General features: G+C 41.4%; 1 protein-coding gene across 1 annotated transcript in view; it reads right to left on the bottom strand.

The window, feature by feature from the left end:
* Positions 1-23504, bottom strand: part of LOC127567045 (proliferation-associated protein 2G4-like) — a 29974-nt gene extending 6470 nt beyond the window's left edge. Inside the window, exons 1-8 of the mRNA XM_052009698.1 lie at positions 23382-23504; positions 17142-17270; positions 10687-10792; positions 9572-9641; positions 7207-7299; positions 6272-6335; positions 2042-2120; positions 496-574 (exon numbers count right to left, since the gene is read on the bottom strand). Coding sequence (XP_051865658.1) covers positions 496-574; positions 2042-2120; positions 6272-6335; positions 7207-7299; positions 9572-9641; positions 10687-10792; positions 17142-17270; positions 23382-23466 — 705 coding nt within the window. The 5' untranslated portion in view covers positions 23467-23504. The remainder of the gene's footprint in view (positions 1-495; positions 575-2041; positions 2121-6271; positions 6336-7206; positions 7300-9571; positions 9642-10686; positions 10793-17141; positions 17271-23381) is intronic.
* Between the last annotated feature and the right edge of the window lie 252 nt (positions 23505-23756).

The raw sequence follows: 23756 nt of genomic DNA, 5'->3' as shown, positions 1-23756 counted from the left end.
GGTAGCCTAAGCCCAGACTAGGCATAAAAATCTATGCAGAGCCTACTCAAGATTGTTCCACTTTTATGAAGATAAACTCTGTTAATTTTATTTCACATTGTACAAATTGAATGTGAAAAGACGTGTTTATTTACTTTATGCAAAAGGACAGTGCAGTTGTAAGCTGATTAGCAGCAACATCGAAGATTTGGCACTTCATGTGATGGAGAGTACAATCACTCATTTGATATTTGCTGTATTTTATGTTAATACTGTGTAAAATTGCAGTGCTAAACTTTGTTAATTGAAAAGGGTAAGATGACATATGGTTCGGCAATTTAAAAGTTTATGCACACAATACTACTGTTTGATGTACAGTAATGTCTGTTTTGAGCAATTCTCATGCAACCAGACCCCCCACTCTGATGGCTGAGGGTATACTCCTTTGAGCAAACATTTCATTCTAACCCCAAATGAAAACACAAACTCATGGCCCGTTATGTACCAATTCCTCACCTTGCCTTCTCCAGTGCTAATTAATACATCAACAGCGTAAACTTCATGTACTTCAAATGCCGTCTTTTCATGATCTTTCCTTTACAAGAAAAGGTGCACAGTTAGACCACCACTGATGGAAGAATTTGAAAACCAAAAATCAAATGGAGCCACGTATCACCACCAGATTGTCCCGTCGTGGGTACAACGACATTGCAGATGGCAAGCTATGATGAGGATTCCAGAAATTTTGCAGGCTATAACTAGACTAGCAGGATGGGCAGACTATTCTATGCAGAACAACAAGAAGTAATAACTATTTTTCACTGAAAGTGGGGGGAAAAATGCACCTTATACGTTAACATTTTTAATGGAGCAAAGAACAGCAGATACACAAACATTGTGCATTAAAGGCAGGAAGCAGATTCCTTGGTTTCACATCCAAAAGGCAGAAAATGTGATCTTGAACTTGTACATGACCATTCTGGCTTTATGTAGCTTTGAACACCAAAATAATGGAAATGAAATCAAAACAATGGAAAAGTTAAAAAGTGCAGCTTTAAAAGAATGTTATCAGGACGACAATACAGTTTGAGAAAACCAAACCCTTTCCCAGAACCAAGAGAGCTAAGCATTACCTGAAACAAGTGACAATAAAAGTGTTATTCCTATTGGTCAATGAGACTGGAATAGAAGGCTGCTATAAAAAATGCTTATGATTACAATATGGAATAATTTATCACAGTCTATGTAAAGAAGTATTTTTTTTACCTCTCTATTAAAAAAATACTTCTTTACATAGACTGTGATTGATTATTGCATATTGTAATCATAAGATACTGTTAAAGCTAAACTTCAACGGGAACTTAAAGATTGCTTGAAACGGACTTGTATATAAAAAAAGAATCAAACAATGGGTTTAGACTTGCTAACTCATTAGGAAAGGGAGAGGAAGCAGTATGGACTTGGATGGTTACATGACCCGTTTCTATGCATCGCATTCAATCTTGGGAATAACTTCAAGCCACTCCACTAGCTAGAGAAACTCACTCTGTAAATGCATCATACACTCAGGCTCATACTGTTAAAACTAATTTGTATTTAATTCTTTTAACATTCACCCTTGACTGCATTCAGTACAATGTAAACAAAGCTCCAAATCGCCTGAAATAACTTAGACGCTAAAGGAAGGCAGGATTCAACACAGCCATGAGCTGTTTTGAATCCTGCCAAGGTGTGGACAGATGTGGGTAAGTGGAAATATCGTAGATAGGCATCACAGTTGGCATGGACAAGGTGACCAAAAGAGCCCGTTTCTGTGTGTATGATTCTATGATTTCGCTGTTTAATTTTTCATCCATGCCCTTACTGGCAGATCCCAAGCATCCTTCTCGTCTGCCAGTGCACAGTACCAATTAAAACATTAGCGCTGATACCCACAAGCAACCTTCCTTTGACAGAGCAGAAACTGTTTAAGACAATGTCACCTGGAAGATCAACTTTACAAGCATTTTATTAAAAGTACGTCATTTCGTTTGTAATGAAAAGCCAAACATTTTAAACTTACTTTTGCTGATCTGTGGGGTTCTGTATGATTGTTTTCTCCCCATCAATAACGTGCTGTTTGAGTTGGTGTGACAGCATGCCTGAACAGAAATAAATGCAACTTATATTCCGGCTTGAAACCACCTGTGCCCCACCCCAAACCTTAAAATGCCAAAAAAAAACTATCCTAAACTTGTATAACATCTCTGCATGACCCAGGAGGTTCAACTACAAGGATTTACTCTTTGAATGTTAGAATCATAGTTAGGTTAGCAACAGAATAAAAAAATGCAAACAGTTGGGAAACGAGATGAACAATTAATCTACCTGGGTGGCATTGGGCAGTGATGGAACTAGACTTTGAATGGTGTCAACGGATCTTTAGCATTCACTAACATTATAATTGGGGTTTTGGGCTAACATCTCAGTTCAAAAGTTATAATTCACATTCTAAATGCCATGGCAGGTTAGCTCAGTTGGCAGCATTCTTGACAGAATTAAAAGTTTATGGGTTAATACAATGTTTACCAAATATGTACGGCATTACTCAAGGTCTTATTCCAATGAGATATTAAACCAAATCCCAGCTTCAAAAATTCCATCATTTTCAGAAGTAGTTTATCTATGCAGATCAGGAAATTCCTGGCTTCAATCACAGCTAATCTTCTTTGGGGCAACATACAGGCTCCACAGCAAAACTGAGTGAGGAATTGCAACACGAAATGACCTGATCCTAACTGCAGCCCAGTGAACTCCGGTAGAAACCTCATTATAATGCCAGAGGTTCACACCTGATAAATGACTTGGGCAAGGTACAAGAGTGAACCCAGCATCAACTGAAGTACCTCTGAAGAGCTGACAGCTTCTGGTATTCAGAAAGTAGAGAACTATAGTGATTTTAAGTAAGGTGATATGCAGTGAATTTAAGAAAACGATCCAAATCCTTTCCAAAAAATATTGGTTTTTATCAATGGCATCACTCTATTCCCACTTTAGGAGGTAGAAAAGTGGTTTGATATGTGTCGGACCATCACAAACAACAGCTCACCATTCAATATTATTCCACTATTTTAAGTTGCATGGTTTAGGACACACCATCTTTCAAACATTCTCAGTTAATTAATTTTAATACTTAAAGATCACAATAAAACTACAAATGAACTAGTCTTTTAACAAAAAAAAGAGCAGTATCAGTCCATTCAGCCCACTAGTCAACAAAGTCGTGGCGGATCTTCCACCTCAAGACCACTTTCCTGCCTTATTCCTGCATCCCCCAATTCCTCTAATGCCCAGAAACACATCCACCTTATTTTGAATGCAATCAATGCCTGAAATTCCACAGCCCTCTGCAGTACATTCACCACCGTGAAGAAACATTTCCTCATTTCGGTCCCAAATGGCCTACCCCATATTTTGAGCCTATGACCTCCAAACTAGGGAAAACATCCTCACCCTCCTCTCTTAAATAGGGGAATCATATTTCCTACCCTCTAATCAACAGGAACTAACCCAGAATTTACAAAATTTTGGTAGGTGATAGCAAAAGCAACCACTTTTAAAACTCTGGGATGTAGACCAGAATACTGGGGATTTATCAGCTTTCAGGCTCATCAACTTATCTGGTAGATTTTTTTTAAAAAACCCAATCTTTGTTCCCCATTACTACCTCTCCAGCGTCATTTTCCAATGATCCGATGTCTACTCTTGCCTCTCTTTTACTCTTTACATATCTGAAAAAACTTTTGGTATCCTCTTTTATATTACTGGCGAGCTTACCTTCATATTTCATCTTTTCTCCCCTTATTGCTTTTTTAGTTGCCTTCTGCTGGTTTTTAAAAGCTTCCCACTAATTTTTGCAATATTGTCTGCCCTCTCTTTTGCTTTTATGCTGTCTTTGACTTCCCTCGTCAGCCACAGTTGCCTCATCCTCCCTTTAGAATGCTGCTGCTGCTTTGGGATGAACTGATGCTGTGTCTTCTGAATTACTCCCAGAAACTTCTGCCATTGCTGCCCTACCATCATCCCTGCCAGGGTCCCCTTCCAATCAACTTTGGCCAGCTCCTCTCTCATGCCTCTGTAGTTACCTTTACTCAACTGTAATGCCGATACATCAGATTTTAGCTTCTCCCTTTCAAAGTGCAGGACAAATTCTATCATATTATGATTACTACTTCCTAAGGATTCCTTTACCTTAAGCTCCCTAATCAAATCTGGTTCACTGCACAACACCAAATCCAGAATTGCCTTTTCCCTAGTGGGCTTGACCACAAGCTGCTCTAAAAAGCCAGTTCGTAGGCATTCTACAAATTCCTTCTCTTGGGATCCAGTGCCAACCTGATTTTCCCAATCTATCTGCATATTGAAATCCTCATGACCACCATAACATTGCCTTTTTTACATGCCTTTTCTATCTCCCGTTGTAATTTGTACCCCACATCCTGGCTACTATTCAGAGGCCTGTATACAATTCTCATCAGGGTCTTTTTACCCTTGCAGTTTCTTAACTCTACCCACAAGCATTCTACACCTTCTGATCCTACGTCACTTCTTGCTAAGGATTTGATTTCATTTTTTTTTACCAACAGAGCCACCCCACCCCCTCTGCCCACCTGCCTGTCTTTTCGATAAGATGTGCATTCTTGGATGTTTAGTTCCCAGCTGTGATCTTCTTTCAACCACGACTCTGTGATGCCCATGTCATACCTGCCAATTTCTAACTGCGCTATATATTTTGTATACTGCGTGCATTCAAATATAGCACCTTCTGTCCTGTATTTACCACCCTTCTTCTCAAATTTGTTTCCATGCTGCCTGAAGTTAAATTCCTATCCCCTTCTAAGCTTTGTCTTATTCTTTATTCTGGAGACTTCGGTAACCTCTCCTGCACGCTCCTTCCCTTTTACTTTATCCATATTTAACCACCCCCCCCCCCACATATAGCCAACCTGCTCTCATGCCTTCATAGCTCCCTTTGGTTAGATTGAAAACCCTGGTTTCAGATTGAAAGTATCACTTTCCCACTTAATGTAAAATTCTATTATATTATGGTCACTTTCCCCTAGGGACCACACCCCTTTAGACAAGATTATTAATTTAACCTTAATCTAAAAAAAACACAATAATACATTTTGACAAAGCGTCTTCAATCTGAACCGTTAACTCAGTTTTGCTTTCCAGTGATGCTTCCTGACCTGCTATTTTCCCATTTGTTTTTATTTCAGATTTCATAAATCTATCATTTTTAAATTTTATTGTTAGATCTAAAATAGTCTGCTCCTTAGTTGTTCCTCAACATACTGATCTAGAAATCGCTCATACATTCCGGAAGTCATCCTCTAAATTGTAAGTACTAATTTGATTTACCCAGTCTATAAGTACATTAAAGATTCCCCCTTAATTACGATATTACCCATTACATACGTCTCTTCATATGTACCACACAGTATACTGTAACCACCATTCAGAGACCTAAAAACCCACATTTTTAGCTCACTGCTATTTCTTAGCTCAACCCAAACTGATTTAATTCTGTAGAAATATCTGCTAGGCTTGGATTCTTTCTAATTACTGTACTGATGTCATCCCTTTTTAACAGAGCTACCCCCTCCTCCTTTTTACCAGTGTTTCCCAAATGTTAAATGCCCTAGAATATTTAGCTCCCACCTCTGTTCACCTTCCAAACAGTGGGCAAACTGAAGTTACTGCTTCTCAGTTTAAGTGCAATCATCCTTGTAGTGTAATTAATACTTTTGTGAAATGAGTCTGACTTAAGAGCAACTCCATTCACAAGCCCCATAACTTCAGGCAACTGGAGGACCTGTCGGCATTACGTTGATACCTGTTAACCTTAGGGAATGTATTACTGTTCATTCAAGGAGACCAAAAATGTGGCTGTTAGTATTTTAATCTTTCAGGCTGAGTACTTGCAATCTGCTGGGAAGCAGATCCACTGTCTGAGTCAAGCAGTGAAGTTGTACCCTTCTCCAAATACACCGAATGTGGCTCCTGGGAAGTACATGAATAGTATGCAAGTTTACCCAATCTCCTGATTACAGTTCCACCCCAAACATAACCAAGTACAACCTGCTCCCACTTGCAAAGTGTGGATGTTCCTCGTATTCAGTGGATATGGCGTTCCACGCACCAAAAGCCTTTTCGAGTTTATAAAACATTTGAGGAAAGTGGGATTTTGTTTTTAGGACTGAAAAATGATACATTAATTTTCTCCTCTGATCAGAATTGGACATCTTACCTTCTATTGGAGTGCAATTAAAGGACTGAGCAATCTTGTTCCAGGCTTCTGTCACTTGAGTGTTCTGAGGTTAAAAGGAAATCAAGAAATTTCCACTTAAATAACAATATTCCTATAAAAAGTCAATAAATAAGAACATTTCTGGCTTCCAACAATAATTTATTGCTCTCCAAATAAAACCTCTCAAAGGCAAATTAGAAATTATAGAATGAGTTGAATAAAATATAAATGTGGACAGAACAATGCTGGGTGAAATCTAATACATACTGCAGATAGGAAGAAAAATAGGTAACACATGTGCACCATGAATGGTTTTGAAATGGTCATGGGTGGAAAGTTGAAAAGGTGTTACAAGTCTCAGTTTAACATCTGAAGAAGTTGAAACACAAACAGAAGGAAGTTATGGCTCAATTGTACATTGCTTTGATCCAACCTTGCTCAGATTGTGTTTAGTTACAGACACTGCATTTTGGAGAAGATACATTTTTCTTGGAGTGCATACAGTACAAGCGCACCAGAACAACATGGGGATTTAAAGGGTTAAGTTACAAAGACAGGCTGCGTGAATTTGGCTCGTATTCCTTGATCAAAGTGCTTAAAATGTTAATGTTTTGATTGGATATAGAGAAGTTATTTCCTCCTTTTTGGCAGTGGGGGGGGGGGGGAAGAGGGAGAGAAGAAACAAGAACAACTTTAAGATAAGAGTTAGCAACTAATAGTTACTAATTACTTAATAGAAATCTGTATTCGCTTGGGATAGGGTGGGGGCAGGGTTTAGTGATGACTGCAACAGAACCTTCAATAGCCTATGTTAGCAACAACAATAAAATGACCCTGTATTAAACCCCCACCCCCACCCCCACCCTGCCAGTCAATTAGATTTACTGGGGCAAAATGCTTTCATATAAGAAAATCTCCTTTTCCAGTAATCTTACCTGATTGCCAGGCTTCACTAGCCGCAGAGCTGCTTCCGCACAGTAGTATGCAGCTTTAATGACATCAGCTTTGCGACCGGATACAGGGCTATCCTGGAAAATAAAGTATTTGATAAAGGGAAAAGACCAAGTGAAAGACATAATCTGAATGCATTACTATCCAAGAATTATCTCTTCCAAACTTGCCAATGCTTTAGCTGAATAAAAATTGGACAATGGAATTTCAGCTAGGCCACTTATGAAGGGAGAAACAAGTCCAAAAACTTTAAGGAACTAATCTCAAATGATATTTATTAGTAAATCAAAAAGACCCTGCATGGCTCCAACAGGCCTTGAGATAAATGCATACCAAAATATATTTATTCCGACTTAAAAAGGTGCTGTTGGCTATCACTGCATACTACTTGTAGCAAATTCAATAATAATTCCACCAACCCCTTAAATAATGAGTTAAGAAAATTCTTAAGCCTCCATAGTGCTCCAGTGATGCACTCACTATTTTGACAGTAGTCAAGGCAAATGAACCACATTTGATGACATCCTGAAGGGACCAAAAGTATTGATGCTAAATTTGCAGATGACACAAACACAGACAAGAAAGCAAGTTGTGAAAAGAACACAAGCAGACCACAAAGGGATAGATTATATGACGGGGCATAAATATGGCAAATTGAGTACAACGTGGGAATGTTGTCTATTTAGGCAGTAAAAACAGCATATTCTCTAAATGGTGAGATCACAGATCTCTGAGTTGCAAAGGGATGTGGGTGCCCTAGTGCATGATTTGCAAAAGGCTAGTATGCAGATACTACAATTGAGAAAGCTAACAGTATTGCTTATCGATGGGAAAAATGGATACAAGTGTATGGAAGCTATACTTCAGTTACATATAGGACAGTGGCAAGATCACACCCAGAGTACACTATTGACCCTCATTATTCGAGGAAGGATATTTAAATCACTGGAGGCAGTTCAGGGAAAGCTTACTAGTCTAATACCAAGAATGGGCAGGTTGCCCTTTGAGGAAAAAGTATTGGACAGGCTGGGTTTGTATCCAATGGAATTTGGAAGAGCGATAGGAGAATTGATTGAAACATACAAGATCCTGAGGAGTCTTGACAGGTGAATGTGGAGAGGATGCTTCCTCTTGTGGGACAATTTAGAACCATAATATTTTTAAAAAAAAGGTGGGTCTCCCATCTGAGAAAGAGGAGGTAGAATTTCTTTTCCCAGAGTTGCGAGTCTTTGCAGCTCTCTCTTCCTCAAAGGGTGGTGGAAATGGAGTCTTGAATATTTTTAAGGCAGAGGTAGCTAATAAGCAAGGAGTGTGGTTACAAGGGAAGGTAGAGTTGAGGTTGCAGTCAGATGAACCAAAATCAATTAAATGGCAGAGCTGGCTTGAGGGGCTAAGTGGCCAAACTCTGCTCCTAACTCATATCTTCATACATATTTGTTGCCTGTCCCAATTCAAAAACAGTGCCCACCACATGGCAATAAACCCATCACACCAAAGGTATTGGGCACAACATCAAATGGAGAAATTCACATTTTAATAACTCAACAACGGATTCAAAAGCAAACTGAACGTAATCTGCTTTAATGAACACAGCTGTTGTGAATCTCAATGCTTGCTTAGCTTCGTCAAGGGAAGCAGAACCAGCTGGATTAGCAAAGGGGAAAGTAAATGTTGGAGTGAACACTCAATATTGCATGCTTCTCACAGCAGTATGCTTCAGAGAATGTAGCTGTGCAGCTACTCCCAGGGGCATCTCATTACAGCAGGATAAAAGATGATAATCAGACTATACAGAGTGGGGAATTCCAAAAGAGGCAGCACAGGGATTCATAACATCTGGTTTTATGGAGAGGGATCAGGACCATTTTGATATTTGAAATTATTGCTGAGTTTCAGTGTCAGCTTCTTATGCCAAAAGATGACAGGGATCACATTTGTACCCATAATCATTACTGCATTGAGCAACAGAACTTAGCCACACTGTTGTGGAGAAGCTCCAAAGAAGACAAGATGTTCCAATTCCTTGTGCAGACAGGCCAGTGTTCGCCACCAATTATTGGATAGTCACTATTGCAAAAGGCCTGGCAATAGATCATTTGCTTTCTGTTCCAAACAAGACACGTTTTTCTTTTTAAATTAACAGGGAGTCAAGTGGTTCAACTTGCAACAAAATTAGTTTTTAAAAACTTTGAACTGAAAATTAATTACACTCGTGCTGCCAAAATCTCAGTCTCATTAATCTAAGCAGTCTCATTAACCAGAAGGCGAAGAACATTCCTTTCTACACAGCTAGAACATACCTTATATTTAGTAACAACCCAACTGCCTGTGCTCCCAAAATGGACATACCTTACTGACACCAACAATAAAACTGTGTGCCACATTAGCAATGAATCCATCCACATGGACACCCAAATCACTGTTGGGGGAAAAAAAGACAATTGCATAAATCTCAGCTGCAACTTGTGCACATAAAATACCACACTTCTGAGTGTAGCATTCTTCAGAATTTTGAAACCACCCCCCTTCATCACTGCAAATACGCAAGTGCAGAATGAACAGGAGCTTCCTCGAAGGTCTCAAATGGTAGAAGTGTAAAAGCCAAGAATAACCTCGGGTCATTCCTGTCAATCAAGGCTTGGATAGGGCCACTACAACTTCTTCCATACCTCTGGACTTTGAGGAGGCAGGGAGAGAACAAATGTGAAGCGAATCAGTGTTTCCACTTGGATCAGTGACAAATAACCACTGCTGGAAGGTGGGTGTATGAATGTCGAGCAAGAAATGGTTCGGAGTTCTCTATTGTTCTTCCAACAGCCTTTGGAATCCTTTACACCCACCCAAATATTCATTAGTGATTTAACATCTCATGAAAAAGATGGCACCTCTGGATTATCCCCCACTCCCTCTGTTCCATACTGAAATGCCATGGTAAATTATATGCTAAAGGCCTGGAGTAAGACTTGAACCCATAACCTTCTGATACAAGATGCGTGATACCAAGCAAGTCAGGTTAACATTAAAAGCATATTAGGTATGATTTCAATCGTGAGAAACTTCTGAACAATGCACACCTAGATTTCTGAACAGAAATTTTATTGGAAAGTTTCTGATGCTTTCCAAAAACACATTTTAAAAGGCCAACCTCTGACAGAAAAATTAGAGTTTGAGTTTAGAGACAAATTGTCCATCCCTAATTGCCCTTGAACTGAGTGCCTTGCTAGGCCATTCAGAGGTAGTTTAAGAACAACCACAATGTGTCTGGGTTCGCACATCTGCAAGACTGGGCAAGGGCAACAGATATTCTTCTCTGATTTTTATTTTAGGAATGAAAAACAATATTTCACTTCCTACGGAGGACACTACCAACTTTCCAGTTTTCTGTCAATTGACAAATGACATTATTTTTGAGAGATCCTACATGCGAAATCTAAGATAGTATTCCAGTTTGAAAACATACTTACATTTTAACAAGGTCCTCCTCCTTCAAGACGTAATCAGGGTCACTCTTGAGAGGAGAGTAGTGGCAGACGCAGTTGTTCACTGATATACACGTGGGAAAGGCAATTCCTTTAAAGAAAAGGGGCACACAAACTATTTACTCACAAAAAGACTATTATTGTTAATGTTCAGACAACTTTATACAGGAAGTGTCAACTGAAGTAATAGAAAGCATTAGGGTTCTGAATTTGTTCTAGAGCAGGGTTACTGATTCATTGTGGCATCCTTCTGCCTCAAATAGATTACAAACTGGATACAAAATTGGTTTGCAGATAGGAGGCAGTGTAGTTGGATAGGTGTTTCTCTGACTGGAAGTCTGCAACAAGTGGTGTACGACAGGGATCGGTGCTGGGACCTTTGTTGTTTGTAATATTTATCAATGACTTGGATGGGAATGTAGGTGGTACAATACTAATTTGCAGAATACACAAAAATTTGAATCATAGATAGCGGAGGTCATCCAAGGATACAGCGGGATGTAGATCAGCTGGAAAATTGGGCAGTCAGTGGCAGATGGAATTTAATACAGACACATACGAGGAAATGCATTTTGGGAAGTCAAATTCTGGTAGGAAATGTATTGTAAGCTGTAAAGACCTTAGGAGCATCATGTACAGAGACACCTTGTGGTGCAAGTCCAGAGCTCCCTAAAAGTGGTGATACAGCTGGATCGGGTATTCAAAAAGGTTTTTATTAAGCTTGCCTTCATAGGTCAAGGCATTGAGTACAAGTCACGTTGCGATTGTACAAAACGTTGGTTAGGCCACACTAGAGTACTGTGTACAGTTCTGGTCACCGCACTACAGGAAGGATGTGGTAGCGATAGTGAGAGTGCAGAAAAGATTCACCAGGGCTATAGTTATATTGGACAGGCTGGGTTTGTCACTGGAATGTTGTAGGCCAAGGGGTGACCTTATAAAAGGTTTATAAAATTAGGTGTATAGATAGGATAGATACTCAGAATCCCTTACCCAGGGCAGGGGAACCTAGGACTAGAGGGCACAGGTTTAAGGTGAGAGGGAAAAAATTTAAAGGAGATCCGAAGGGTTAAAGTTTTTCCACACAGAGGGTGGTGGCTATATGGAACGAGCTGGCAGAGGAAGTGGTGGAGGTGGATACAATCACAACAATTAAAAGGCATTTGGACAGGTACTTGGATAAGAAAGGCGTAGAGGGATACAGTCCTAATGCAGACAAATGAGGGAGCGGGAGCCGGGACTTGAAACGAGAGGCAGGAGCTTTCAAAAGAGGTGAGTCTGTGTGCTTGGTGTTCTTTTTCAGTGAGCAGGACCCTTAAAGAGGCACACTTGCATATTGTTAGTAATAATTGGCTAATTAGCTAATTGACAGCAGCCATTAAGAAGAAGCTAGGGTTAAGTGAAGTGGTCATTGTGTGAGTGGTTCAGTGCATAGGTGTTTGGGGACTGAGGCTTTGATGAGAAGAGGCTGAGTAAATGCCACTGGTGAGGGGAGTGCAAGCAGCTCTTTTAAAAAAAAATTTGGTAAGAAGGAACAGGTAAGGTCTTTATTTTGTTATCTGTAAATCCTTAGTCCTTGACTCAGTGTAGGCAGGATGGTAGTTAGAGCAGTGGAATGTTCCTCCTTCCTGTAAGATGTGGGATGTCAGGGAACCTCAGTCTCCCTGATAACTACATCTACAGGAAGTGCACCCAGCTGCAGCTCCTCACTGACCAGGTCAAGGAAATGGAGTTGGATGTACTCAAGACCATCTGGGAAGCTGAAAACCACATAGATGAGACTTTTACTGAGGGTGGTCACACCCAGGGTAAAGGCTTCAGATTGGTGACCACCAGAAGTAAGGGGAGTAAGCAGTCAGTGCAGGGTTCCCCTGTGGCCATAACCCTCAGCAACAAGTGTACCTCTTTGGATAATGGGAAGAGGCACAGCAGCAGTAGCTGCCAGGTCAGTGGCACTGACTGACTCTATGGCTCAGCAGGAAAGGGTCAAGACAGGCAGAACAATAGTGATAGGAGACTCTATAGTTAAGGGGACAGACAGGAGATTCTGTGGTTACGAAAGAGACGCGAGGATGGTGTGTTGCTTTCCAGGTGTTAAGGTTGAGGACGTCTCAGAGTGACTATAGAATATTCTCAAGGGGGAGGGTGAGCAGCCAGAGGTCATGGTGCACGTTGGCACAGATGACTTACATGGAAAAGGTCCTGCGCAGTGAATACAGGGAGTTAGGAAAGAGGCTGAAGAGCAGGACCTCCAAGATAGTCATCCCTGGATTACTCCTGGTGCCACATGCTAGTCAGGGCAGGAATAGGATGATAGAACAGATGAGTGAGTGGCTGAGGAACTGGTGCAGGGGGCAGGGTTTCAGGTTCTTGGATCATTAGAACCTCTTCTAGGGCAGGGGTGACCTGTACAAGGACAGGTTGCACCTCAACTGGAGGAGAACCAACATCCTGGCCGGGAGGTTTGCTAGTGCTACTCGGGAGGGTTTAAACTAGTTTGGCAGGGGAATGGGAACCAGTGCACTAGGTCAGAAAGTGGAGGGATTGAGAGGAAGGTAGATGTCAGGGCCAGGTTTTTAAAAAAAAAACACACCAGGCAGGAGAAAAGTAATAAATATGATGGGATGGACAGTTTGAAGTGTGTGTATTTGAACGCTTGGAGTTCTATAGGTAAGGGTGAACTTTTTGAGCCTAGATCAATACATGGAACTATAATGTTGTGGCCATAAGAGACTTGGTTGAGAGAGGGACAAGAATGGGTGCTTAATGTTCCAGGGTTTCGATGGTTTTTAAAAAAGAGGGAGGTTGCACTACTAATTGGGGAGAACATCACAGCTGCACTCAGGACATGATGGGGGGCTTGTCCACTGAGTCTATATGGGTAGAACTCAAAAATAAGAGTGCAATCACTCTGGGATTATACTACAGACTTCTTTCTCTCCCCCCCCCCCCCCCCCCCCCCCCCCCCATAGCCACTGGGACATTGAGGAACAGATATGCAGGTAGATTAAGGAAAGGTGTAGAACTAATCGTGTTGTTGCCATAGGTGTCTTCAACTTCCCTTAGTGCAAGAGGTTCAGATGGGGCAGAATTTGTTAGGTGTATCCAGGAGGGTTTCTCAAAAGCAATATCTATAGTCCAATTAGAGGAGGGGCTGTATGGGATGGATAATGAGCCTAGCCAGGTGACTAACATTTCCAATAGAACCATACAGCACAAAACAGGCCCTTTGGCCCACCATGTTGTGCTGTCCATCAAACCACCCTCACACTATCTAACCCTTTCCTCCTGCATATCCCTCTATCTCACATTCCTCCATGTGCCTATCCAACAAGCTCTTGAACCTGTCCAATGTATCTGCCTGCACCACCACCCCAGGCAGCGCATTCCATGCACCAACCACTCTCTGGGTGAAAAACCTCCCCCTGACATCTTCCCTGAACCTCCCACCCATAACCTTAAAGCCATGCCCCCTTGCCTTGAGCATTGGTGCCCTGGGAAGGAGGCACTGGCTATCTACTCTATCTATTCCTCTCAATATTTCATATACCTCTATCATGTTTTGTATACCTCTATCATCATACCAGTGGGAAAACAATAAGGGAACAGTGATCACAACTCCAGTTTTAAGATAATGATAAGTATGGACCTTGTGGGAGAGTATTAAATTAGAGCAGGGCAAATTGAGAGCATTAAGCTGGAGCTAGGGAGAATTAATTGTGAACAGCTGTTTTTGGGCAAGTCCACATCTGACATGTGGAGGGTGTTTGAAGACCAACTGCAGAGTACAGGACAAGTATGTTCCAGTAAGGAAGGACAGGGATGGCAGGGTAAGAGAACCTTGGATGCCAAGAGGTGGTGAATTTAGTTAAGAAGGAAAAGTACAAAGCTTTGGAAGCTAGGATCAAACAGAGCACTTGAGGATTATAAAGAAGCCAGAAAGGAACTCAAGAAAGGAATTAAGAAAGCCAGGAGGGGCCATGAAAAGCCCTTGGTAAGTAGGATTAAAGAATCCCAAGGCATTCTGTAATTCAAGAGCAAGAAGATAACTAGGGAGAGGGTAGGACCACTTAAAGATAAGGGAGGGAACATGTGCTTGGAAGTGGAAGATGTGGGTGAGGTCCTTGGTGAGTAATTTGCATCAGTATTTACCAAAGAGAAGGATGTGGAGGATCGGGAGATCAGTGTGGGGCATGCTAGGGCACTTTGAGATAGAGGAGGTAGTGGGTCTCTTAAAGAGCATTAAGGTGGCTAAGTCCCGAGGGCCTGATGGGATATACGCCATCAGAGAGGTTATTGAGAGAGGCAAGAGATGAGATTGCTGGGGTCTTATCTTTGTTTCCTCTCTAGCCACAAGTGAAGTCTTGGAGGACTGGTGAGCTAATGTTGTCCCATTATTCAAGAAGGGAAATGGGGATAATCCTGTTAACTACAGACTGGTGAGTCTCACGTCAGTCTCAGGGAAGTTACTGGAGGGAATTCTCAGGGATGGGATTTGAGCATTTGGAAAGCCATAGCCTAATTAGGGACAATCAGCATAGCTTTGTGCAGGGCAAGTAGTGCCTTATTAATTTGATTGAGTTTTGTGATGAGGGTGCTTGAAGAAGGTAGAGCTGTGGATGTTGTCTACATGGATTTTAGTAAGGTGTCTGACAAGGTCCCTCATGGGAGGCTCACCCAGAAGATTAAGATGCATGGGATCCACGGTGAATTGGCTGTTTGGATTTGGAACTGGCTTGCCTGTAGAAGACAGGGTAGTGGTCGAGGGGACTTATTCTAGCTGGAGGTCTGTGACTAGTGGTTTTCCTTGGGGATCCATACTGGGACCTCTGCTGTTTGATGTATATAAATGACCTGGATGAAAATGTAAATGGGTGGGTTAGTAAGCTTTCAGATGATATGAAAATTGGTGGTGTTGTGGATAGTGTAGAAGACTGGCAAAGGATACAATGGGATATAGGTCAGTTGCAGATATGGGCAGAGAAATGGCAAATGGAATTCAACCTAGCCAAATGTGAAGTGTTGCACCTTGGGAGATCAAATGTAAAAAGAAAGTATACTGTTAATGGCAAGACCCTCGAGTGTTGATGAGCGGAGGGATCTTGGGGTCTAAGTTCATAACTCCCTGAAAGTGGCTACACAGGTTGATGGGGTAGTAAAGGTGGCATATGGCATGCTTGCCTTCATTAGTCAAGGCATTCAGTTTGAGTCAGGAAGTTATGCTGCAGCTTTATAAAATGTTAGTTAAGCCGCATCTGGAGTATTGTATTCAGTTCTGGTCACCATTGTAGGAAGGATGTTGAGGCTTTGGAGAGGGTGCAGAAGAGGTTTACCAAGATACTGCCTGGATTAGAGGGCATGTGCTACAAGGATAGGTTGGACAAACTTGGGTGGTTTTTTTCTGGAGCAGTGGAAGCTGAGGGCAGATCTGATGGAGGTTTATAAGACTGAGGCATAGATAGAGGAGACAGCCAGCATCTTTTTTCCCCAGGGTTGAAATGTCTAATACCAGAAGGCATGCATTTAAGGTGTTAGGGGGTAAAGTTCAAAGGAAATGTGCAGGGCAAGTTTTTAAAAACAGTGGTGGGTACCTGGAATGCACTGCCTGGGATGGTGGTGGAGGCAAATATGATTGGGGTGTTCAAGAAGCTCTTAGATATACACATGAATGTGAGGGAAATGGTAGGATATGGACATTGTGCAGGCTGAAGGGATTAGGTTATTTGGATATTTTATTACTAATGTAATTGGGTTGGCACAACATTGTGGGCTGAAGGACCTTTTCCTGTACTGTATTGTTCTAGTAGCATCATAGTTTGCATAGAATAGGTGGGCCAGATGGGCCTGTTTCTGTGTTGTACTTTTCTGATTCTATATCCAAGGTCAGCAACAGGATACAATACAATCAGGACAAATAGCCAGGACCAGCTTCCCTTTACTAATAAATCAACTGGTATTGTTATCACATGGGGTTTTCACATTCAGCAATCACATTTCATAACTACATCTATTTATGATAAAGTGAAAGAGGATACAGGCATTTACACAACCATCACTATGATGGTTAGTTACTGGAGTAAATTTAACCACCATACCTTGAGTTGGCTTCCTGGTAACACCATTCATCAGTTTAATGGCTGAGTATTACAAAGAACTTTATCAATCATGTTTATTATGCATAAAATTCATAAAACAAAGGCCATGCACTAAGCTATGAGGAGATATCAGGTTTGAATTAGTCTAACTAGTGTGCAATTTACACAATCATAACAGCTTAACTTAGTTTCTTGCAATTTTCTAAACCTTCCATTTCAATCTTTTACAAAAGACTTGCTCCAGAGCAAAACTTTAATATTAACACACAACCATAACCTCAAACTGATGTTTTGTCTCAAACAACATGGATGTTAAGAGTCAACTCAGGATCAAGTGTCACTTACCTTTTTTCATTTCTTTCTCCTTCTTGAAAATTTTCCTTGTTTCCTCCATGATCATTTCATCTCCCTTCTCACACAGGCCTACAACTGACACACCTACCCTTGCTGCATCCACCACCATCTTCAAAACACCTGCAAAGGGACACGATGCATTAGCGATAGCAACATTTGAGCATGATTCATTAGCTTCTAAGCAGTGGAACTTTAATGCCAAAAAGTCTACTAATTCAGCAGAGTCTACAGAAATGATACCTGGGGATCCAGTCTGCATTGGCTCAGCTAATACTATCCAATTATACCCAGGAACCAATAAAACAAGTTGGTAAAAAAAATCTGGCCTTAACAGTAACTTCATGGCTAATAGCACTAACTGTTACAGCCACAGAATGTAAAATTTTTGAAATATTGGTCAATTCTTGTCTGAATCACCAGGACAGGCAGAAGAGGTCTTACAATGCAGAGGATATGCTGAGTGGTAAAATAAAGATTATACTCTCTCTAAAATAAATCTTGACCCAGCTATCAGCAATTTGCAAACAAAGGAGCTTCAGTTCTGTTGAAGAAAAAGTGCTTAGGTAGCAGCTGCACCACCCCACCCACCTGCCTCAAAAAAGCCTGCTCATTGCTATTTGTGGAATGACTCAAAAGGTTTTAAATACATTTTAAAAATAAAAGGAAAATATAAAATGTGGTTCCTATAATCCCCAAGGTGCAGCCAAAAAAAGCTTGAGCCAACTGCATTTTTAAATAAAGGCACCTGGGAACAAATGACAATGTGGTTGGAGAAGAAAGAGACAAGCTAGGCTATTTGTACAAATCAAAACTAAGCTGCCCAATTTAAAGTCAAACTATACCTTCTATTTCATTTCAACTCTCAATAAAGAACGGGTTACAATAACACAATCAATAAAAAGCATCAGTGAGCAGGTTATTATTGCTCAAAAGCACCTTTGATGGTTTCTTTCACTTACAAACCAAACCAAGAGAATAACAAATGGGTAAGATTTGTCCTGCTTTTATTATTAAAGACATAACAGGTTGATACCTGCATATTTTAGCCATACTGTACTGGTACGGTATGGCCAAAATACCCAGGCTAGCTGTGGAGCATAAGTATTCAGCACCTCACTGAACCCACAAGCATCGCTGTGGCCTGTGTAATCTAGTGAATTAAACTGGATGAAGACTGACATTTGGGAATAGGCAGAATGGATCGTGAATTTGGCAATTCTGCACAAATATTGTTACAAACACTTCAGCCTAATCTTTGCAAGCTCAGAGTCTGCCATCATTGAGAATGGGGATGTTTACCAAGCCCACTGGAGTTAATGGCTTGAGGGCACATTACTACTCAATGCTTAAACTGCAGCACCTGACATCTGGAGCAGTGATATGGGCACCAATCCATCAGAGCCTGTAGTTAATAGCAAGACATTTCAAAAATGTAATTCTGCAACAGCAAATTATTACCAAGCATAACAGCAGCAACTTTTCCTTGGTTATAGAACACCAAGCAGGCAGCATCTTAACAATGCAAGTGCAACAGTAGCCTTGTAGCCTGCTAGGCAGAGTTAAAGTTTAAATGCTGGTTTCATGCCAGCTGCTGTCCTGCTTCAACTAAACAAAGCCAAACCAATGCAAGATTATCCCCTTGATACAGTTTCACACCACATCCCCAAAGTCAAATTCAGGCAGCAGTAAATAGCTGAAGTAAATATTAAGAGGATGGAAAGAGAAAAGTACATAAGTGATTAAAAAAACTTTACAGCCTCAAGGTAGCTGTTTTATTTCTGTTGTTGCCCATAAGCATCTAGCAATCATGACGACAAAGGATCCAGGGTACCCTGCACCCCAATTTCTTGATCTCTAAAGTTGCCCTAAAGCTCACCCAAGGGAATGAAACCAAATTTAAATCCACCACTACCCCAGCCAGTTCTCAAACCACCCTGTGACCGGAATTCTTAGACAGGGGGAGGAACTGACCAGTTCCTTTCTGATTGGTAAATTGCAACCAAAGTCAAAAAGGCGGCATCTTTCAAAAATGTTAAGACTTTCCACTTCCACTATCTCTTTCAATTACTGCATAACAGTGTTAGTAGGATGTGCCAGACAGACTTCCAGTCATGATTAAACCACTACAGTAACCAAAATTACCCATGCAACCAGTGACTAAGAGTTACAGCAGGCGCAGCTTGGGATAGACAAGGGCATCAGGGCAACTGCTTCTTTCAGGGAGAGAGATGAACTACCCAGAACCCACCCCCTAACCCAAATTAAGAGACAACTTGGCAAAATGGGGACAGACCCAAGACTGCACTATAAGATATCTTTATTAGTCACATGTACATCAAAACACAGTGAAATGCATCTTTTTTGTGTAGAGTGTTCTGGGGGCAGCAAAAGGCAAATTGCGTAACAAACTTTGTTTTGGTCATGCTTGAGAACAGCTTTTGCCGACTTGCAAGCACTGATGTGTGCTCAGAATGGGAAGGAAATATCATTCTAGTTGAGAAAGATGAAGGAAAACGATGATGGAATGCGGGTTAATCTTCTAATGATCGTGCAAGTGATGTAATCTTCCCAATGAAGTGTCACTAGGGATTCGATACTGGGGATATTGGCCTGGGAGAGGAGAATGATATTGGTTTTCTTATCCTTTCAGTGAATTGAGAATTTTGCCGGGACTGCACTGCTGGTATCTTACCAGTACCTTGAGGTGACTACTGTAGCTAGTCCAGGTCTCAGATGCATACAAGAGGGCAGGGATCACTGCTATCCAGCAGTGAATTAGTTTTGTGACAGATATCAAGGTCTTGATCTTTGACTGTACAAAGACCATGCTGACACATTGAAAGGAGTGGTGGTTTATTTGGATTTGTCTCCTTTCGTGAAAACTGTCACAATTACAGTATCTCTAAGGTCCCCATCATCTTCTCTGTTGAATCCGTAATCTCATCGTTCTCATCACCAGCTAGAGACAGGTTTTCTACCAATCGGTCTCTGCACAACACGCATTCCCACGAGTAGGTTAACAGCAAGACTTTGGAAAACGTGGACCACTTCCCACATCTCAGGAGCCACCTATTGAAGGCAGAAAAAGATGTGTGTGCTGAAGTCATTGGATTGGGAAAAACACAATCTTCTGATTCAAAGCTTCCATTCTAATCTTTGCTCGTTACTAAAGAACAAGTATACTTGAAATATCATGAGATCACCTGAACACCTGCACTTGCTACTAAATTGTAACACTTGTGCTGTGATTAAACTCCAGTTGATGCCATGTTTATTCTTAAGTATCAACTGTAGCAACTCCAACTAATTAGTTGCAGTACTCTTATGCAAAATAGATGAGTAAGGAGGTATTACTGTTATCCAAGAGGCAGTTGTTGAACAATTTTAGTTTTAAGATGCCATTTTTTAAAAATGGATTAATATGAACACATGAATTAATCTGCAGAATGTAATGTTTAGTTACCACAGAACTAACAACTGCTTTATTACTGAGTAGAGTAGCCATATTTTGCCAAATTTCCTGTCTCTTCCTGATGTATGGCACAGATTCCAAATTTTGGCAGCCCTTCACGATCTGGCCCAAGTGACGACTCTTAACGCAAGATGATACAGGACAGTAACAGCTCGTCAGGGGGGCTGAGGAGATGCAGGAAATAATGAATGCATAGGCAAGGCCAAACCTGTCCTTAATTGTCATTTGGTCATGAAGACTTCAAGTAGGAGTCACTGTTGTGACAAAAGGAAGTTTCCTGCTTTCTTCTACAGACACACTAAGATCATTTAACCAAGGCTGGAGCCTCGATCTGTATGCTTCAATTACAGACTGTATTCAAAAGGAACAAAGATTTCAGTTTATATAACATCTTTCACAACATCAGGACATCCTGAACCACTTTATAGCCAATGAAGTACTATTGCTGCTGTAATTAGAAAACAAGCAGTCAATTTGGGCACAGTAAGCACTGACTGAACAATCCTTTTTTTTTAGTGACGATGACAACTGTGAGATTGGACACCAAGAATGATTCACAGCTCTAATTCAAAATAGAGCCATTTTTAAAAATAAACAAACACTCAAAAGAGCAGCTTGCACTCAATCTAATCCTTCACTCAAAGAACAGCACTTTCAACAGCATGTCTCATATGAACTTAGTTGTGATGGGGGCTGTTTTCAGTGGCTTTAAATTAAAGTTTTATCTCTTCACATCCCCTTCTTCTGAAAACTGCTGGTGGAATAAATTTCCAGACACCCTACCTCAGTAGCCAGATTCAGATACAACCTCTGACAATAGCTGACTTGCCAATTTGATGAGCTCTCATCCTTAATATCCATGCATAAGTGCTTCCTGCGTGTGAATTACAATCAGGAGACCCCTGACTAGTTTTATTCTAATTTAGATACAGACAACTGTTTCAATATATCCGGCAAGATTAGTACTATGAAGACTGAGTACCAAACCCAGACACGATCTATGAAGTAACTCTTTCATGGGAATTCAGCTCAAACCAATGCTGTGAACCTGCTAACAGTTAAATTTCCCTTCTTTATCCTAGGGGCTAAATATTAGCACTGTGATAATACTGCCAAATTAATCATGAACATAGGAAAGAAATTCAAGGAAATCAGGCTCCCAGAGTGCCCAGATTGCAATAATCTCAACAATTTGCACCCAAAACCTCATGTTTTGGAAATAAGGATAAAACAGGGTTCCCAAAGAATAAAACACAAAAGGTATATGACACTAAAAACACTGACCTAGAGGTTCCAATAGTTTTATATGGTCCTGCCATCCTGTCTAGTTAAATTATTAGACCTACTGAACTGTTATGGATTTGCAGCAAACCTCAAGCTTTCAAAACATACCCCAGAAAGAAAAAATACATAAATTAAAAGCCCTTCCGACAACATGAGGCATGACTTGAGCGTGGTTGGTGTTTTTCCTTGTTCAGTTTTGTACAGAAAGCATTACTTTTTCATACAAGGTATTTGTTGGCAGCGAGGCAAGAAAGTTAATAATTAAACAATGAATTCTGACCAGTGAATTTTGTAATAATTGATAATGGACAATAAGGCAAAATAGCAATTTTATGATTCTATACAGCAAACTCCTGTCCCTCCACATGCAACTTCAGTTAAGTAGGAATCTTGTCAAAAGCCCAGACTACAATCTTAACTCCCACACCTCTGCACAAGTTCTAAAACTACATTTCTACTACACTGCATAATTTAAAACTAAAATAAAAACAGAAAACACAGATCAGGCAGCATCTGCGGGAAAAGAGTAACAGGTCAAAGATGCTGCCTGACCTACCGAGCGTTTCCAGCATTTTCTGTTCTTATTTCAGATTTTCAACATGTGTTTTTTATTTGTAATTTAAACCTAGTTGGGCCATTTGCCACAAATTTCAAATCATATTGGCAACATACATCAATTATCTAAAAATAGAATAATTTATCTTATAAAACAAGTCGTACCAAAGTTCACTTCACCTACCCTCAACACAGAATAAACTATTCTGCCATTACGGTTAATTGGGGGCCTATGCCGAGTTCACGATCTCAGCAGTGATAAGAGGGCCACAATTAGCCTCGCTTCAAAGGGCTGGGGTAATCACCTCCTACTGCCCACGACTTGGTAACCACTAGTTGGGGGCATAGACGATAACCATATGGTTGAACAGTCAGGACCATGCCCGATTAGGTCTCCACAGAGGAAAGTGTTGCTATGGCCAAACAAGGAGTCAAATACCTTCAGCAGTAAACACAGCAGAACGTATTTAGGGGGAAAGTATTCCGATCTGTCCCCAAGCACTACAGTTTTGTCTAAGAAGCACGAAATGTAGAAGTGCGATGAGAAATTAGTGCAGTTTTATGCACTTATCGTTTGCGGGAAGAGAATAAGCGCGCTGAAAGCTGACAGCAGCCAGGCTCGGGCCCTTCGGCCCATCACCTCGTGGCCAGACACTTGGGAGAAACGAACACATGCCGAGGGATCTTGCGCTGCCACAGTGCCCTACAGAGCAGCTGGATGTGGGCCAGGCCGAGCACAGGGTGGCTCGGGGAGGGAAGGAGGGAGCCCCGCTGCCGAGGCCTGTTCGCTCCCCACGTGTCCCACATGGCAGCACCGTGGTTCCCTCAGATAACCACATCCCGAGGCAGCACCTGTTGCTTCAGGGCCCGCCTGCTCTCCCGAGAGCCGCTCTATTCCCCAGCTCAACCCTCGGACTCACGATTCGCGATGTCACCGCCCATCTTGTACTTGGTGACCACCAGGTCCTCGGCGATCGTCTGCTCCTGACTCTCATCGTCCGACATCTTTCCCTCCTGTTACCCACATTCCCCCGCGGGCGCCGCGTCTTCCCCGTCACCAGCCCGCTCGAGTGCCGCGGCTCCTCCTGGAAATTGTAGTTCGACTCCAGCATCCATTGTGGTAGCGACGGCGAGACGACACTACAAGCCCCAGAAAGCGCCGGGACCTGTCGCGCATGCGAACTGGTGAGTTCTCCCACACTGACCGTTGACTGATTTTTTTTGTGTGTTGTTTTGTGGGAGCGAAGTGTCACTTTTTTCCCCGCCCGCACTAAAGGAAACAGCATGTGGAATAA

The sequence above is a fragment of the Pristis pectinata genome, chromosome X (assembly GCF_009764475.1).
Source record: "Pristis pectinata isolate sPriPec2 chromosome X, sPriPec2.1.pri, whole genome shotgun sequence".
Taxonomy (NCBI): domain Eukaryota; kingdom Metazoa; phylum Chordata; class Chondrichthyes; order Rhinopristiformes; family Pristidae; genus Pristis; species Pristis pectinata.
Note: the sequence above shows the minus strand (reverse complement) of the source record. Positions and strands in the feature narration are given on the sequence as shown.